Source organism: Phyllopteryx taeniolatus, chromosome 9 (genome assembly GCF_024500385.1).
Source record: "Phyllopteryx taeniolatus isolate TA_2022b chromosome 9, UOR_Ptae_1.2, whole genome shotgun sequence".
In the NCBI taxonomy this organism is placed as follows: domain Eukaryota; kingdom Metazoa; phylum Chordata; class Actinopteri; order Syngnathiformes; family Syngnathidae; genus Phyllopteryx; species Phyllopteryx taeniolatus.
In genome coordinates this window covers 22,353,581-22,373,512 of record NC_084510.1, presented here as the reverse complement: position 1 = coordinate 22,373,512, position 19,932 = coordinate 22,353,581, and the positions used below count along the sequence as shown (strand labels likewise).

At 40.1% G+C, this 19,932-nt stretch overlaps 1 protein-coding gene across 2 annotated transcripts in view; it reads right to left on the bottom strand.

Annotated features, from left to right (window-relative positions):
- The window catches only part of ca16b (carbonic anhydrase XVI b), a 110,862-nt gene extending 101,783 nt beyond the window's left edge, over nucleotides 1-9,079 (bottom strand). For both annotated transcript variants that reach the window (XM_061784951.1, XM_061784952.1), the window contains exon 1: nucleotides 8,340-9,079. In XM_061784951.1, the coding sequence (XP_061640935.1) occupies nucleotides 8,340-8,427 (88 nt within the window). In that variant the 5' untranslated portion in view covers nucleotides 8,428-9,079. The remainder of the gene's footprint in view (nucleotides 1-8,339) is intronic.
- Between the last annotated feature and the right edge of the window lie 10,853 nt (nucleotides 9,080-19,932).

The following is a 19,932-nucleotide window of genomic DNA, read 5'->3' as shown; positions in this document are numbered from 1 at the left end:
ACTGCCATGCAAGCCAATTTGATTTTGATCAAATCTAGTGGCCTCTGGCATATTTCTACAATGCCTCTCTCTTTTTTTTTTTATCCATTAAGCCGATGTGCTATGTGGATGGGAATTGAGCAACACTCCCAATTTGTCCGATCTAACCGGACTTGTGTGCCTCCAAGCTTATCGATTCCTATTATCAACGGCAGCCAGATTTTTCTGACAGTCACACACTGAAAAACAGAAACAGCTAAATTTGTATTTGCACTGTATGAAGATGAAACGCAGAGTTTATGGTGAAAACAAAGGATTAGTCCAAACTGAAAAACTGGTTTAAAAACTCAAAATGTGATAGTATGAAATACCATGTTTACTAACATTATAGTGGTTATATTTACCAGCGAGGACAAGGTCATTTCTAATCATATTAAATTTGATATACATGGTACGTAACAAATTTATGAGACCACCACTCAGTGGAAGCTTTATGTCACAGCTGCCCAAAATGAATCCAATAGTTTCTGTAAAGGTTAATAAGCCAGTATGAGGCAGACCCTAAACCAAAATGATATTTTTATGCTAAAATATATTTTTTATTATGATCCATTAATTTAAAAATGCATTGTTTTACAACAAAATTGAGCAGAATAAAGTGCATTATTACTTATTAATTAATTGAAAATTCATTGAAAATAAAAGAGCCCGCATTACAGCACTTCATGATGTTGGATGTCCCGTTTTTTGGACAGGTGGTTTAATAAATGTATTAAGCACTGTACCCGTACAGGACCAGGCAAAAATCTAGGCACACCATTTTTTACTGGTACTGTAGATGATGTTTTTGTTGTTGTTGTTGTCCCCCCGCCCCACACACACACACACACACACACACACACACACACAAAAACACAAACACATTATGACTAGGCTAACCTGCAGGCTGGGTAGAGGCAGACTAGGCGGAACTAATCTCAAAGTGTGTAGCTTCCATCCAAGAACATAAACAATACATGTATACAGCACTAGAATGAAGCACAGAGGAGACTGGAATGTTAAATTTAAAAGACACCAACACCCCAGGGGAAGTGAATGTCTGCGTGTGTTTGGTGGGTGCTGCTTTTTTGGTGAGCAACAGAGCAGTTAACTCATTAATGGCTAAGTGCAGGAAGGAGCATCAGAAGGGTCTAATTGGAGAGAGGTGCTAATTTGTTTCAAGTGGACGAAACAGGATATTGACTGAGACATGTGTATTACAGTGGAGGTCACTGTGCGAGGAAATCTGGTATGCAGTTTTTTTTTTTTTTTTGTAAAGCAAGCACTAAGCACGCTTCTAGCTGTTGCTCATGACTGAGCACAAAACCTGAACTAATACTTTCAGGAAGTAGCATTGTCAATTTCTTTCACAGTCTATAAACATGAACATCTCAACCTAGCATTATTATACTTTCTACCATGAGAGTCCAGACACCCGCCATAGGTTTATTCCATTTAATGGACCAGCTGTATTGGTCATTGCAAAGAAATAAGCAAACTAAATTATGTGTGTAAGTAAAAATTGCTCAAAGTTGCAATGTTTCTCCCAATTGACCATTTAGTGAGTGGTACAGGCAGCTGGTCGAGAGACACCACACAAAATGCTGAGTCTAGATGCAGACTTGTAGCATATGGTACTAATGCCATTTTTATCATCATGAGGCAGCAATATGTGCCGTCCTACATTGTACATATTGGACCAATTATCCAGAGAAATTCCAGAAGGAGTTATTAACTATGCAGCTGCAAAACAGAATCAGAATCAGAATCCTCTTTATTGCAAAGTATGGCAAAAACACACAAGGAATGTGTCTTTGGTAGTTAGAGCCGCTTTAGTACGACAATAGACAGCCATTTTAATAGTAAATACATTGACACATAAAACATACTTTGTCACAAAGTCACAGAAAATCACTTAGTCTCTAGCAATTTAATGGCAAGAGAGAAGAAGCTGTTGGAATGTCTGCTGGTTTTAGTTAGCATTGTTCGATCATAAATACATACCGGCACATCAAAAATGTACTATAGGCACCAAATCAAAACCTCATGAATGATATGAGGGGGGTTTATATTATTTTTTTGCTTAAAGCGGGCATCTTCACCTGGGGGTGTATAGTTAAATAAAATGAGTCAATTTGGAAATATAAGTACACATAATTTATACCGCTGATATTGATGACAACCTGGCACGTCCACTGCATTATTTTACTCAGATTCTTTGTTCTCTCGCATTTTCTGTTTCAACTGTGAAAATATGTCAAAAAGTGCTACATACAATCCAATTAAGTATCTCCAGTGGTCGCCAGAACTGTCTTTCACCCCACAACTCGCCCACTCACTCTATTGTGAAGAGAAGCGATGACTCAACTTTTTAATAACAAGAACCTATTCCCCATACATTTTATTAAAAAGCATGGGTGGACAAATGAGAAGGAAATTTCATATTTGTGCAGAGGATTCACAATTAAACTGCTGAATGATGTAGTTTTCAACATGCGTAGTATCACACAATGATATGTTGACATGGTGAGCTTTACGGAAGCATGTTTTATTCTGCTAACCATCGTTACAAGCTGAGAAAAACGTGTCCTTAATGTAGACTTGGCATCGGAATTCAACTATGGAGTAAATTCCTAACTTTGACTTGGAGAAAGTCTTAAAATAGTCTGAACTCTTAAGTCACATTGACCAGACTAGCATAGATGTGCCTCAATTTATTGTCACCCACCTTGTGTTATTCTTCTTTAGACCACAAACTAGTTGAGACAGAAACATCAGCAGCCCTGTTGGTTGCAGTCAAGTAGTGCTCCATTGTTGCCCATCCTGAATATAGACTAGTCGGCATATAAAATATAGAGGAGACGTTATGATAACCGTGACCAAAAATATTGCGGTTTCACAGAATTGCAATTACAGCTCTGAAATGTATTATTTTGAAATGTTATGCTGAATAACTTTTTTCCATTGCACTCCATAGGTAAATGTAAAAAGAGAAACAATTGATTTTTTTTTTCCCCCTCAATAAAATCAAAATATAGCACAGTGGTAAAAGTACTAGCATGGCTAACATCACAGTGGTGATGTTAGCCATGCTAGTTAGCGAGTTATTTGCCTCGGTAGCAAGGCTGTACTATTTATTTCACCAGTTGTAGATATGTTAAAGGTCTCACACCAAAGTTTTTCTTTTAAATAATCTTTGATTTCCTTCTACCAAACCGCGGAACCCGAAAAATTCCCTAAACAGCCGACTTTCGACAAGGGGAAAAGTCATTGGGCTCACTGAGTGCTCGCACCAACAATGGGAGGGAGTGGCGTTGTGTCACTTAATTTGCCTGCACTGACAACTCAAAAAGGAAAAAAAAACAAAAAACAAAGCTCACACCACCGATGAATAGTTTAAGCTGTTATGACTTTTTAAAACCATGGTAGACCTTGAAACCGGTAACCAGCCAATCCCTAATGCATGTATTATCTGTAAATGTCACCTCAAAGTTTGATTTTGTTGGCCACAAATGTTAAAATGTGAAAAATCCTACTGCAGGCGCTTATCTGCCAGTTAATTTTGCTGTTGTAATCTTTAAGATTTATTCACAAAAAAGCAAAGAGGACTCGAGCGTGGAACACAGCACGTGAGCAATGTAAACCGACGTAACAGCTGCTACCTGCAGGCAAGTTAAGAAAATATAGTGTTAACGGACCCAATAGCATTGATTAAATCTCAATGTTAAATGGCGCAATTTAACATTCTACCAACTAGAGTTAAGAATAGCCTTGATTGACAGCTAAAACCAGACACATAGCATTACTTCGGTGACAAGCGTTCAGAACGTTGCAGAAAAACAAACGGTGATGGGTAAATGTAATTCTCAATTTATTCTCTTTTCAAACATTAAAAATATGTTGGTAATGAACAGAAAAGCCTCACGCACCACGCTGGCTGAGCAATATTATGTGAACGGAGTACAGTTCAACTGTCTTTTTCAACCAGCGAACTTTCATTCGTCCAGCAGTCAGCCTTTCTGCTGCGTGTCAGAGGTCCACTGAGGTATGCAATATAAAATAAGTCTGCTGTGTTCACAGCTTGTAAGGCGACAAGTCAATAAAATGGCAGGCTGAGGGCACGGAAGCAGGGAACTTGGGAGCATTGGGGGCAGAGAGGGGTGTGATTATGACAGAAGCAGTCTTCTGTTGCATCACTGCTACTGATATGGAGGATAATTGGCGCCACACACGAGTAGCAACAACATCAATCTGGGATAGAACTGCATTTAACGTTCCACCAATGCTAGCAACAGTGAAGGATGACATTTGAGGATTTTAATTATATGGCTGAATAATAAATTGTGGGGGTGGCACTAATTTCAGGCTATTCCAGTTCACTACAAGTACAATCATTCACTTATGTCCTCACTGAGTTGCGAGATGAAACAGAATATGCATGTTTAGCTCTCTGCTCTTGATGAAGTGGCATTGCGGGCAAGCTGATGGATTGTGTTAAAATAAAAAAATAAATAAACACAATCCTCACCCAGTCTTCACACTCACAGAGCTTACTGTCCTGTTTAAAGCAACAGCCCTATTCCTTTTGATTCGGACACCAGATGGCCTTCGACGGGTATTATAAAACGTCACCCATTTTAATTTTCACTTGATCGACTTCAAACTTACAGTGGAACATGCTTTTAAACTTGTACTAGTCAGAATTCAACCAGTATCGACTGGGGGAAAATACACATACATATGACATCATGTGAGACTTCAGCTCCGTAAGCATCTATAGGAAGAACTCAAAAAGTTTGTTTTGCTTCTTTGGCATTTTGTGCCACAACACCACAAAGTGCGCTGAGCTTAGCAAGCATAAACAGTATTCCTGCCATCGTTCATCACAGTGTTTATCTCCATCTTACGTCATATTTTAACTTTTTAGACTAATGACAGTTAAAGGATAGGAATATGTGTTTTAAAAAATGCCTGGACAGTGAATAAATGTTTTGTGATGGTGACAGCTGGACCCTTTGTGATAATAAGATCTTTGAGGTAGCTGAAGTCTTAGGTCACTTTGTCAGCACTCTGGTTGCATTTTTTTTTTTTTTTTTGCAACAAATGGTCCTAACCAACTCTTTTCTCTGAAAGTGTAGCCCATACGTACATTAGCTAACCTAACTCTATTTTCCTCGTGTTACACTTGCCTTGGCTGAAAGCAAATTAAATAAACTAGAGAATAACCCATTTTCTTCCAGACAAACACAAGAAAATAAACCCTACCGGTATTTAAAATACAGTACACGAATGGATCAAGTGTGAACAGTAGATGATAAAAATCAAAGAACAGCATGCAAGTAGTTATTTTTTTTCCAAAGCGTGGACCAGGAACAGTGATCAGAGATGGTAAAGTTGGGTACAAAAATAAATGAGCGTATTTTAGGCCAAACAGTGACAACACCAACAAATAATTACACTCTGTGAATTATGTTCCAACTGGAAAATGTTGTTTGTCTGTTGGAATACATCACTGCTGTTTTTAACTTTCATATAAATATGGGGAAGGGGCCATGGAAGAACAAATGTGTCAGTAATGACCGAAAACCAATGAAAATTGGTTTTCTTTTATATTATCCTTGCTAATTTGATGGTTGCTGTCTCTATGAAATGCTGTCAAAAAAAAACTGGTAAGGAACATCAGAGGAAGGATGAATGCTTTAAAACCTGCCAGTTTTCTGACCTCTGATCAACACTTGAGACGAGGCTGCCCATTACGATAATGAAACTGTTGTGCAATGTTGTTCAAATCCTGTGTTTGTCCACAAATGGTGACAACATTAAGATTTCCCTCAGCTATTGAGAATTACATATATACTGCTAAGACACAAATATGGGGGAGCATTTCACCAGCTCACATTGTTGTACAAGGGCGGGGAACCTTAAGCATTTAATCTGGCCTGCCGTGCAATTACAAAAAAAATGGTGCACAAATGTGAATAAAACATAGAATTACAAACATTTGTTCAACTGTTGCGTCATAGTTTTTCTGACATAGATATACTATGGCCGCTGTAGGACCTTATAAAAGAAACTTTAGCCACAATAAGGCAAATGTTCCCCATCCCTACAATAGTAGAACCGCTGGTGCCATAACATTAGTGAATCTACATAATCTATACATCCATTTTCTATACAGTACTGCTTATCATGTTCAGGGTCACGGGGAGCTGGAGTCTATCCCAGCTGATGTTCAGGTGGAAGGAGAGGTACACCCTAGAAAAGTGTTGTGCGATACGGACAAGATTTTATGTCTCGATAACAATATACACGATATAGTATTTTTCCTTGAAATTACATGAAATGTGAATTGTATCTTTTATATATATTTTTATATATTATATATATTTATATATAAAACACTTAGTTTAGATGGAAAATACAGTAAAATGATTAATAGATTCATAAAAATAAATTAACTACAAATATCCAGTGGCCATAAATGCAATAAAGTGAAAAAAATGTAAATAAACAACAAAGTCCAAGTAACATACAAGTATGCCTAACATTTAACCAGTAAACGTGAATAAATGAACTGTTTTACAGGTTGAGTTTCAGGAACATGTTTGTCAGCTTCTTCTGATGCCCTTGATTTACCTGACTGTGGTGTCTCAGTCTGAACATTAGGGGCACTATGTAAAAGGAGCCCATCAATAAGAAATAAAGAAGAAATAAGAGGTGCCGAAGAAGGTAGAGATGTGTGGATATACAAGTAGATATTGTATACGGATGCCATGTTAGGTCCGCATGCTAAACCGTAAATAAAGTGAATAAAAAAAGAAATACAAGACCGCTTTTTGAAAAGACCACATCGAAGGAACCCGACCGGCGAAGGCCGGCCCGACCCGACCAAACTGTGACAACTCTTAGTGGTCGATCGCTCAGCTCCTGTGTCTAGCTCACAGAACTAGTGTGAATTGCAGGATACATTGATCATCTCCACTTCAAACACACCTCTACTCTGGCCAGGCAGCGGTGTCCCTTCCCCGCTCAGCATAAGCATATTACTAATTGGAGGAAAAGGAACTGCAGGATTCTCTAAGTAGCAGGAAAAGAAATCTAAAAAAATGATAGGGGAGTAATATCATAAGGGTTGCACAGACATCAGCCAAGTGAACCGCTACACCGTCAGTGAGCCTATATAATCGAACAAGATCCAAATAAAATCTGTCAAAAAAATAAATCTGAAGCTGTCAAAGGGGTATTTAACAATACTGCATCTATAGAACATTACAGAGTGGGAATGGAACCCACACTGCTTGTACAGACGTCAGCCGAGTGAACCGCTACACAGTCAGTGACCCTACATGATCCAATTAGATCCAAACAAGATTTGTCAGAAATCAGCAAACGCTAATAAATACTGCTCACAGTGCTGACTGACACTGTCAGAGAGGTATTTATTTAACAATACTGTACTGCAGACTGGAACCACAGCTCTTGCACTGGATTGAATTCAGGTTGGTTTGCACACACTGAAATGTAAGTTCAATGTATACTATATTATTGAGGGCATTTTGACACTCACTACCTTGTCAGTTGCATCCTTAATCACAACAAAATCACAACGACCAAGGAAATATTGGACTATTGGATTTCCGTTTTTTTTTTTTTTTGATTGACGCTGTCAGAACTGTTTCGCCAACAATGCTTATTATTGTGTCTTACTGACTGCTCCACATAATTGGTATCCTGCCTTTTTGCAAAAGCCAGACAATGCTCCTGGGTGTACCTAATAAAGTGTCCAGTGTGTGGAAAATGAGTCACAGTCTCATACTAGCTGCTCGCTGTCCAGCATACAAACGCCAGTTTAAATCGAAGTTTAGCTTCAAACAAAAAGAAAGACGATGCAAAAGCTGTCTTAAAAGTATAGAATGTAACACCATGTCATCGTTTGCATTAATAATAACACTTTGGCATGTTGGGAGAAGTCTAAGGGTGGCTAAAGAGTTTTTTTTTTTTTTATTATTATTATTATTACTAAAAGGCGCAGTTCATGTAATAATGTTAGCGTAACGTATGTTTTTTTGCGCCCTTGTGCTACCGGATGATGAGGAACGTGCACACTAAAACGAAACAAGCATGAGGAGATGTTGTGTTGAACGCAACCTTTTTTTTTTTTTTTTAAACGGGATTCATGACGACATTGCGAGACTCGCGTGTGGAGATATGGTTACTAAAAAAAGAAAAAAAAAGAAGAAAAAAAAATAGAGAGAAATTCAGACGGAGCTCGGAAAGACGAAAGCTAGCTTGTGTGCCGCAAAGTAACCGCCGCTACTTACCGGGATGACAGTCGCCGTGTTCGGCCAAGGTTAGGAGAAGCATTACGGATACAATCCACCAGCAATTCGGTTCCCGTCTCCTCTGCATGTTAGACTACTCATGGAGAGCAATGGCGAGATGGTGACAAAGTTTGTGGATGGGTTTTTTTTCAGTCTTTTAGCTTGTTATAGGGGGTGGGGGAGAAAATCCCACGCGTGCGAGCGAAGCCTTTCCTCCCCACACAAAAAAAATAAATTAATTAAAAAAATTGAAGTTGAAGTTGACGTAGCGGCCACGCAAGCTTAAAAAAGAAACGGTCTTTTATTCCCCCCTTTACAAAATAGTCCGCTTTGGTCCAAGCTGTGGCTCCTTCGGCTTCGAGGAATAACACGCCACGGCTGCGTGGAAACACTTCCAAGCGGGGCTCTTGTGACTCCACGACGGGCTTCCGCGGAGCCACATTCCCGGAGAGAGTGGAAGGGGGTCAGGCGGCGATCAATGGCTGTCTTTAACTACACAAGAGAGGAGAGAGAGAGAGAGAGGGGGGGGGGGGGGGCGAAAGTGGTCCGATAATATTGATTTAAAGTGGCGATCACTCGGTGTTTATCCGCGGCTGGCAGCGAGGCACAATACGAAGAAAAACTGCTGCTGTAATTGTTCCATTCTTCCATCCAGGAAGTGGACTAGCGGTCATGCATGCATGGAGATCAGGCTGCTGCCGGTCCCATCCTGGCTGGCGGGGGTCGGAGGGAAGGAGGGGAGGCGGTGCTCGGATTTGTTGAATGCAAAAAAAAAAAAAAAAAAAAAGGGACTTGGAGCTAAGACGCTGGGTTGTGCCAGCGAGCATTGGCGGTTCTAGTGTGAATGGCACCCTGTGCAAACCCCACCACCACCCATCCACACCCCTTTGGCACCCACTCCAACAATACACACATGTGCACTGATGAAAAAAAATAAATCTTAAATAAATAAAATGATACATAAGAATACAACAACGTCAAATAATTAAAGAAACGATTAAAAAAGACAAGCATAAATGGCAGGAAAAAAAACTTCAGGGAACAGTATTGCGATCATTTTGACTTTGTTTCCCAGCATTCTTGTTTTTTTTTCTTTCTTTGTTAAGGATTAGGACAGCAGTTAGGACATCCATTTTAGGGTTTCATTGGAAGTCAACACACACACGCACACACACACACGTGTGTGTCCGTTACGTTAAGCCCACTCGTATGATTCATTATCCATCATTGGCCACATACAGTTTGTGACTACATTTCGCCCCCCTGCAGTGCGCCTTCCGATGCCAAACTCTCTCTATATATATTTTTTATCTATGTGTAAATCTATTTTAACCATATACAGTGACATAAAACAAGTGGAAAACGGTGTTGTTAATTTGCATGTGGAATGTCATTTCCAGTGACTGCTTTCAACTTTGGCCTAACATTTGGCACCTCCACGACAATATGCGAGAATTCATTCTCCACTCTGAGAAACACGTTTTTAGACCACAGGCGCACAATGCTCCGTAAAAGAAAAGAAAAAAAGGCCCAGCTGGTTCAGCTAGCATTTAAAGGACGTAACCTGAACATGCACAAGCAAGTGAAAGGATACTGTGGCATTTAGAAAAATGGCCACACTTAGAACTCTTCTAAAGCTAAGCCATGTTTTCAATTTATCCAAATTTACCTGTTTGTAAAGATTTATATGTGCCCATGTGTTTATTGAGCAGCAAAATGTGCCCCCCTTGCACTGAAATAATGCCCCCGTACCGGATTTGCTCTGACGCCGACACAGTGAGTGATGGATGCTTGTGATGCTGAGGCAAGTTACACATTATAATGAATTATGAATTTATAATAAATACATTAGCAATAGGCTGGGAAAGAAACATTACAATGGGTCATAAAGCACTAAACTAATAAAAATTACATGAAAGGTTAACGATTTCAACTCTATAATAATGTACTTCTCTCTACTATAGTCATAAGAATACAGCTGTCTTCATAACTGGCGCTTGCATTTTTTTGTCTGTCCATTCCTACTAAGAGTTAAACTTACATTTCCCATTGTTCCCCAAGACCCCCGATCACCATCCTGCATCTCTTCTACAGAGGCCGACTCCACAAGGGGGCCAGTGATTGACAGGTCGTGCCGCTGCAAACCATTTCACGCAGCAATTTGTTTTTATTTTGGCACTAGTAGCCTCCTATCCCAGTAATGCTGCATTGTGCGGTCGCTCATTAATGCCCATGCCAGAAAGGACCCCTGCCTGCGAGGCTCCACAACGCGCCGCTTCAATTGTCATATCATCTGACAGGATTGTGCTGTCTCTTTTTAATGTTGCATCAAATGGGATGAAATGGAGTAGGAGAATGAAGCCTTAAATCTAGTGCTGTTTTATATGGAAAACGCCAATCAGGCTTTACACCATGAAACTAAATGTACTGTCTAATAGTTATTTTTTAATAATGGTTTTCTTTTTATTCCAAATTATTGTCCATTCGCATAGACAACGCATTAGTGATTGATTATGAAACTATCAATAAAGTTTCACTTTCATCGAACAGACTAAAGAACACAATTCCGATTACCTTTTTATCGCCATGTGACACTTGCCCCCTTGACCTTTTTTAATGACAAGCCACAGGCCACTTGGCTGTTTAAATTGCAAACAGGAAGTGAAGAACAAGAAATGAGACAAAATTAAGTATGTTACTCCAAATGATACACTAGTACCATATTTCTACAAACAGCAGTCGTCCATTGAATAGATGACATGCCCCCAAATTGTTTCCCGGTTTCCAGTTTGTGATTTATTATAAAAATTCAGGATATTAAATACATTTAATGAGTTTGCATGAGCTCCAGGTGCTTACGTTGGGTTTCTGTAGGTACTAGGTTTATTGAAGACTCCAAATTGACCATCGGTGGAAAGGTGAGGTGAATGATTGTTTGTCTAATGTGCCCTACTATTTGTGAAACTACTGTGCACATTTCCTCATTTATACACGTACACATAGAGTAGCAATACGAATATTGAAAAGAAAGATAGTCTTATTTAGTAATGCTTCTTTTACTTTTACTGGTCTGCTAGGTTTAGGTGCCCGAGGGCTACTGTTTGTTTGGTTACTTCCTGGCCATTGTAACAATTATTGAATCATTATTTCTTATGTAAAAAAAAAAACTCAATAAAGAATGTTTAAAAAAAAAAAGAAAGACAAAAGCCCCCTCGATGGATCTAGTGGGGCATTGCACCGTCCATCCATTCATTCATCCATTTTCTGAGCCGCTTCTCCTCACTCGGGTCGCGGGCGTGCTGGAGCCTATCCCAGCTATCATCGAACAGGAGGCGGGATACACCCTGAACTGGTTGCCAGCCAATCACAGGGCACATACAAACAAACAACCATTCGCACTCAGTTGTCAATTAACCTACCATGCATGTTTTTGGGAGGTGGGAGGAAACCGGAGTGACTGGAGAAAACCCACGGAAACACGGAGAGAACATGCAAACTCCACACAGGCGGGGCCGGGGATTGAACCCCGGTCCTCAGAACTGTGAGGCAGACGCTCTAACCAGCCGGCCACCGGGCACTGCACCGTCGTGCCACAAATGCAAGAACAGAAATCAATCCTCCACCGTTTAGTCACTTCCTCTCTGGTCCCATTATGCAAATAACTCTCCTATGGTCGCACACTAATGCCCCTTTGCCTCCTGCTGGCAAAACTGTGAATGGAATACTTTAGCAGTAATCATCACCTACACTCATCGTGTGCGAGGGTGTACTGATTGGAGGATTGTACGCGCACCAGAGTCCGTCCCTCAGGTAAGTGTGTAGTCAGTCGGTGGTGTTCTTTGGAAAGTTATCCAGCTGGACATTTAATTTGATGAATTTGATTAAATTTCTCATTTAATTATCCAGTTCTCTGCAGGGCTATTGAGGACTGTCACAAGGGCCCTTTGCTTTTTAATGCAGGCCATCTGCTTCCTCTCCAGAATGGGCTACCTTTTCCAAAGTGCCCGTCGCCTCCTGGGCATCCTCTCAGGATCCTCCAGCCTCGCGGTGCCTCTGAGCACGCAGCACTACAGCGTGCTTGACAATACTACAGACGTGTATCTGACTGATCAAGTGCAATTAACCTGAACTCCTCATTCTTAGCTCTTTGAGCCCAACGGGGTGTATGACTATTTCCTAACTTCTAAATGGTCTTTTTCTTCACCAAGCCAAATTCAGCAACACATTAAGTGGATGGAATTAGCTGCGAAGCACTGACCTTAAGCATGTTAAGTCTTACTATAACATCACAAAATAATGTAAAGAACAGCATGTACATGCCATGACGATCCTGGTGTTACGTTTTTGAAATTTTTGTTTTTTACAATCATCATCAGTCCAGAAAAATCTAATTCCAATAATGCTTTCTGGAAAAGTCAAATCCAAATGTCCTGTGGTTGTAAAACCTCATGAGCCACTGTCACTGAATATTGGCAGGTTTTATAAATGACATCCATAGCTGTGACTATAATCTTGAGTAATATATAAGTAGAATACAGTACATGTGTACAGTGCAAACTAGAATTATGGGAGAAGAAGAAAAAGATTCATTATACAGACAGTAAATTGAAATGTGCAAAAAAACATTCAAAATCTAAAAATATGCTTCCCTCAGATTTTCTGTGTCTACCGCCAAGTAGGTAATGTTTTTTTTTCTCCCATGCACTGGTGTGAGTCTGTTTGCAAGTCGATGCCCAAATAAGCAAAAGGCCATTGCAGGTGTGTAGCTAGTATGGGGTCAAGAATGTAAACCTTTTTTTTTTTTTAAACTAATAACTTGGTCTGCCTTGTCACTCACCGAGATGATGGAGATCATGAGACAACTGGTTTACACTCCCTGACTGCTGTCTGCTTCCCAACAGGTTCATGAGACCATTGTATTGTGTGCCGTGCCATTTGACATACTAATGATTTTCACCCTTTGGGAGTTGAAGCCCTTAAGGCATCCTAACACTTTCTCTGACAGTTAAATTGTGTTGCTGAGTAAAAAAAAAAAGAATAAGTTAAAAAAAAAAAAAAAAGGTGAAATATGTATGATTCATCTGAGTCCGGCCATGACACTGACATTGTCCCGCAGGCATCTCCTTCCTCTTTGCCCTTAAGTGGTTGGAGAATCACACTTGTATTATTTTTTCAAACACATTTCACATGTTGACAGTTAGTGCATAATATATGACCACGTGCATCAATTATGCAATTCAGGCTATGACTATATATAATTTATCTGATTCTCAATGTCATACATTATTCAATCAAAAGCTATTTTTTGCCATTATTACTCTGCCCAAATAGTTTTATCTTTTGTTGCCTCGTCCTCTGCTGTTCCTCGTCATCATTGTGAGATGCTCCCGCACTTCGACTGTTTTGCTTGTTTGTGACGCGTGGCGCCTTCGCTAATGTCATTAGTAAGCGAAAGCTTTCTCTACTGAATTGAAATCCGGCTTCCGACTATGCCATTTAAGTATATTCCATTGCTTCGCCGTCAAAAAGCGAGCATGGATGAGCAACTTTGATGACACAAAATGTTTTATCCATACTCCCCCAGGGCCGGACTGTGAACATGCACCCCCCCTGCCATCATGGGAGGGTTATGACTATTATCATTTTATGAAAATCAAAGCTATGTTGGAAATGATTAATAACAGAAATGTATCATGGGCAGCACGGTGGCGTAGAGGTAGGGTAATCCGGCTTCCTCCCACATTCCAAAAACATGCATTTAGGTTCATTGAAGATGTGAATATATCCATCCATCCATCCATCTGCTCATCCCTCTGAGCCATAGTCAATTTGAAGCTGATTTCTTACAACCTAGTATTACATGCATAAAGTATTTTTGCCTACATTTTGGGGTACAGTACTATTGTCTCTTTCTCTATAAAGATTTGAGCATACTAGTGTTTTTTAATCTTAATTATCAGATGTACAGATAACTACAAACCCGCTGTGCTGTGTCTTCGCCCTGATCCACGCCACTACTTGGTCCCTTTTAATTTCATTTTGGTGTGAAATGATGCACAAAGCTAAGACGAAGAATGTCTTGATTCAATTTTATTTTGTTGTGTAGAAAGGCATGAAAAATGTGTGTGATACATTTGCAGTGCAATACTGGAATGCATGCATAATTAATGCCAAAAGAAAACCATGAAATGGTCAATAAGCCTATGGGCAGAGGTTGCAAAGAAGAACTGTGTTGTCAGGCTACTAGTGGTTGTACTGAATATTTGTCTAATTCCTCTGACGGATTTAAGTCTGGGCACATTTCTTCTTTTTTGTTACTTTTCTTGAAGTTTGCATCTGAACTCGCATGCACCTAAGAAGGCCCATAATAATAAAAGTAATAATGCAAATAATCCCAAACAAGCAAAACAAATAGAAGCTTGAGACAAGAAACTGTAACTCCCGCAGCACTATCCTGTCTCTTATTGCATTTCTTTTTTCTCATATGCGTCCCTCACTGCGAACCAGAATGTTTTTTTACAGTTAAGTCATACTGTTGTGCAAATGATGTCATTCATCAAAGTAATGATGTGCTCTCACATTGCGAGCGCCTTCACTGCGGTATCGCATGTTGGTGCAGTGGCGCTAATGGTTGACGGTGGGAAATAATGTTGTGTGATTCTAAGATCATGAGAGAAACATGGACGACTTTCCACGCGGGGGTCCGTAATCGATTAAATAAATGTGAGAAGCAATAAAAAAGAAAAGAGTAATGATGGTGCTGTTGACATTGTTGTATGGCTGCCTCTTGAAGCCTGTTGAGGATGTCTGCAGAATTCATGTTGCCATAAATCTCATGCTTCACAGATACATTCATCAGAGAACAAACAGCATACATCGATCCTCTGAAAGCAAACAAATCAAAATTGTCAATATTTCATTTGATGTTACGGTGTTGCTCCATCATCGTAACCACAGAAAACACTGAGGTGTAAATAGAGTAATTACTGATACTGCCATTAGTGAGAGTGATTTTTGACTCTCATGTAAGCGACCGAGTTAAGCAAAATATTGCACAGTCCTCTTTGTGATGCAATTCAGTGCTACACTGCTACATACTACAGTACTACCAAAATAATCAACATTGTTTAATACTTCAAACAAAAGTGAACATTATCTTAGTAAAGGCAGAATATTACATTTAATCAGGTAAGTCAATTGAGAACAAATTCATTTCCAATGTTTAGCTGGCCGCAGACAGCAAATAATACAGCTCTTGGATTGTATGTCATTACGTTTTGTCATAATGTTGAGACTTTCTTTTACATTTTCTTTGCCTGTTTTTCATTAAAAAAAAATAAAAATAAAAGACATGACAAATAAGCTACGGTTACCGGAAACACAGATTTTCCACACTTATCACTGTATGTTCTATGTGTAGCTTTAAAGCTTTTGATTTGTTTTTGTTTTTTTACAGCAGACTCCAGAATTTAAGCATACAACCAAGGATGATGAATATAAAAATGCTTATTCTTTGTAAATATGAAAAATATGTAAATATAAACCACATTGTCAATGGTTGTTTAATTACAAAACCTTTCGTTTTTCCATCCATCCTGTGCCTGTCCTACATTGAATGGCGCCCTGTGCGAGACCCTCCCTCACTCTAAACTTTGATGTGCTGTCTATTCATTGAACCAGAAAAGGTAACTTGCAGTCGTCGATTGACAAGCAATAACGAGACCTCCGTTGCTGGTTAGCTTGCGTTTTTAATGAACTACTCAGTTGTAATGGTTGGCTAACAGCCGAATAATGGACCACACAGCAGATGGAAAAAAAATTAACAAACTCAGATTTTCTTTTTCAACAGAAGAGCACACTAGTGTGACACACCAAAATAAAGGTAATGATAAATGTAAAACAACATTGACAAAAGGTTGCAGCGAAAACAAGAACGCATGGACAGCAATACAAACAAAAAGAGACACAGCGGAATGAGGGTATAGGCAGCGTGAAATAATCTATTGGCACAAGATAGAAAAACAGGAATTAAAAATCACAAAAGAACTTAACATGAATAAACAAACCTTAAATACTGCTGTAACCAACTCGGAAAGAAAAACAGATAACAAAAGAGGACAAGCAACAAGCAAGACAGTCAGCCTTCTTGCACTGGCGTCACACCTAAATTCCAACCAAGGCTGGTTGCAAACAGGTGCGACTTGGAGGCTCCGCCCAACAGTCAGCCAAGCAAGGCTGTCGACAAAGAGAAAAATGACATCACCAGCAGGCAGAAACACAGAACATGAAGCAAGAACATACACACGTGGCCATGACACTCCCAATCACTTTCTACCAGCAATGAGCTAACCTTCGCTCCACCCCCAAATACAACCAAGGTGTCAAACTTCCTTTGAAGTGTTGTAACAATTGACACTGGTCTTGATCTAGAGACCAAATTTTAAAGGTTTTGTCTCGGAATCTACTCCCAAAAGTCTTGGTCTTGTCTCGGTTTTGGACTGGCCGTATTTGGGATTTCCCGTCAGGACCAGCACTAATCTACTAATCTTCAACTTCATTAATGTGATAATAAGGAAACGCGCTTGGTAAAACAACAAATACCTTTCATTAATGTGTTTATTAACCCCCCACCATCTCCATAATGACAGTAGTGTTGCAGGAAATGTTATGAACACAAACATCACTAACAGTGAGTTCTGTGACACTGCCAGTCCCATCTCCATTGTTGTGCTTTGAAAGACTTGTAGCCTGAATTTAAAAGAAAATTACAATAAAATAGAGAATACTCTTTAAATGTTCAACCTTGTCATCGTTTTGGAAATAGATTTTTATGGTCTTGGTCTTGCCACGGTCTCTGCATGTTTCGGTCTTGGTCTTGTCTCTGTCTCAGCTTGTCTTAGTCTTGGTCTTGACTCGGTCACGACTCCCATAATTCTTGGCCTTGTCTTGGTCTATGTGAGTTCTGGTCTCGGGCAAGTCTTGGTCTCTGATAATGTAATCCACCAATTTTCTAAAGTGTGTGTCCTCATTAGCAGTGGTAAAAAAAAAAAAAACAGAAGACCAACACTGATACTGTACCCAAATAGACTTTTCTGTACTTCTCTTGAGTATTTACAGTATTTGAAGACAGATATCTGCACTTTCTACTCCTTACTTTGCTTGTTACTTTTTTCAGGAGCCGATGAAGACCCAAGATAAAAACAAAAAAAAAGAGAAATCGGTAAAGTCAGTGATAACATTAAGTAGCTACAAGAGGATGGTTGAAAATAGCGAGAGAGTGATTGTCAGGGACCTTGGAGCAGAAGGACATGGAAATGGTACACATTTACTTTTAGGTTCTTGGTTTTGGTTTAAGCTGTGCAGCTGCAATAAAAGTCAAGAACTGAAAGGAGAGAGAGTCATAACAGGAATACCGCTTCTTGAAAAATAAGTAAAGTAGAACGACAAGCAAGTCTAAACAGTATCATGAGTGGATTATGTATATAGGTTCCTTTCAGGTAGGAATGTTTTATTTATTCCCTGCTTGAGAGGTGGCGTGACGACTCCTCGGCAGGCTCTTTTGACAGTCGCCCCCAAAACGTCTGCTCCGAGACGTCATCATTTTCTGCATCTGCGCTCACAAGGAGCCAGTCAAGGGTCAGAACAGGTGGCGCCTGATAAAAGACGTGTACGGTGAGCCAAGATGGGGCCGTGATGCTGCCATCTCTTTTCAGCCAGGTGGCCGCATTCTGCGCCGCTTGAGGGACTGATGCAACCCAACATCAGAATAAACTCTGAATGACAGCATCTGGAACGGAAACCACCAGAGAGATACGTGATGTGGACACAAGTATCGGGACACTTGCCCCTTACATCTATAGGAAGTACAAGTAAAATAGAGAGTTCATTCTAGCTTTTGCGGCGACAACATCGTCCACTCTTCTGGGAAGACATTGGAGTACATCTGTGAGAGGTTTCTGCAGGTAAGGTCAGTGTTTGATGGGTTTCGAGATTAAATTCTCCCATCCAAGCATGCGTTTCAGTACCTTGCTTTGTGCACTGAGAACAGAAGAAGGCTAAACTGTCACTACAAAGTTGGAAGCATAGAATTGGAAAGTTGGACGCATAGGCCCCCCAGGCCTTTCAAACGGCAGCGACACGAAATTAGGGGAAGAGGCCAACCTCGGAATTTGATGGCTTTGAAGGGAGTGTCAGACGAGTATCAGAAGCAGGACAACCCTAACGTGTGAGAGAATAGCGAGAAGTCAAGACAAATGTGGTTTAGATATATTATGCATCCGTTTAGTCAACAATTTAAAACTGCTTCCTGGTGTATTAATAACATGTCTGCAACATGCATTAATCAAAGTACCCCAAGGAGCAACAATTATAGCTTGGTACACAATATTTGAGGTCTTGCTGAAATTAGACCATTTTAAGGGACTCTTTCATGCAAGTGAGCTAGACCTCCTCTTGTCCCATACACAGCTGGGCCAATACTCTGGCTTTTTCATTATAAAGTAGTGAGGTCCAGTGCTCTGGAACGCCCCGTTACATTCTGGCCATCTAATTGCAAAAGCAGAGCTCAGAGTGTGAGAAAAAATAAGTGAGTTGCCGTAAAAACAATGGAATCCTTTTAACTCATAGAGGCAGCAGTTCATAAACTATACTGGATGTATGTGATGGATGGACGCTTTACCAAACACAAAAACCCACTCGGTTGTGTTGAAAGCAATTGTTGCTATAGACACTCAATATTCCTTTGCTTTGCTGGGTTTTGTGCAAAAAGGAAAATAAATACTGTAAATCCCAGATATGGTATGGTTGCATTTCTGATGTGTTCATTTTGTGGGAACATTGTGTAAAAAAAGACTATAGAATTACCCCAAATGATTGATTAAGGAATATCATATTTATGTGATGATACGATGATAGCTGGGAGAGGCTCCAGCACGCCCGTGACCCTAGTGAGGAGAAGTGGCTCAGAAAATGGATGGATGGATGGATGGACGTCACAAAAATTGCTTCACTTTTGAATTGGTCAAAAGCGAAGGTAGGGAGGGATAATTGGTTTATTATGTTTGTTTAATTGCTGCACCAGTCCCCATATGTAGGTATGGACATTTCCAAATGATACAGCATAATAATTTGTGGAAATTATTTTTGCTAACCCCAAAGCTACGGCTCACTGACCTCTGGGCATCCAAGGATCAAACCTGAATTAAGGGACTAACGTGTGTTCCAATACTTTTCTGTAACTTGTAACTCCCCAGGGTGTTTAAGTCAGGATTCTTTGCACCTCCACCAAAGCTGCGTGCCGATGCAATAGGCACAGATCTGTTGCTCAGCACTACACTCCCAGCATCTTTCACACTTGATTTCCCTTTCCCAGATGCTGTCAAATTGCAGGGAGCGCAAAGGGTTGAAATTGAATTTGACCCGATGATGCAGAAATTGCTCCACCATGTCTTGGGTACATACCCTCCTTAGAAATTAGCACCTCAGTCTGTTTCGGAGAGGTTTGAGCACAGCTCCTCACCACAAACTGCCCAAAGTCATAAGGCGAGGAGTCGGTTGAGGCTTCCAGGGAGTCTTGAACGCATCTCGTTCTCAC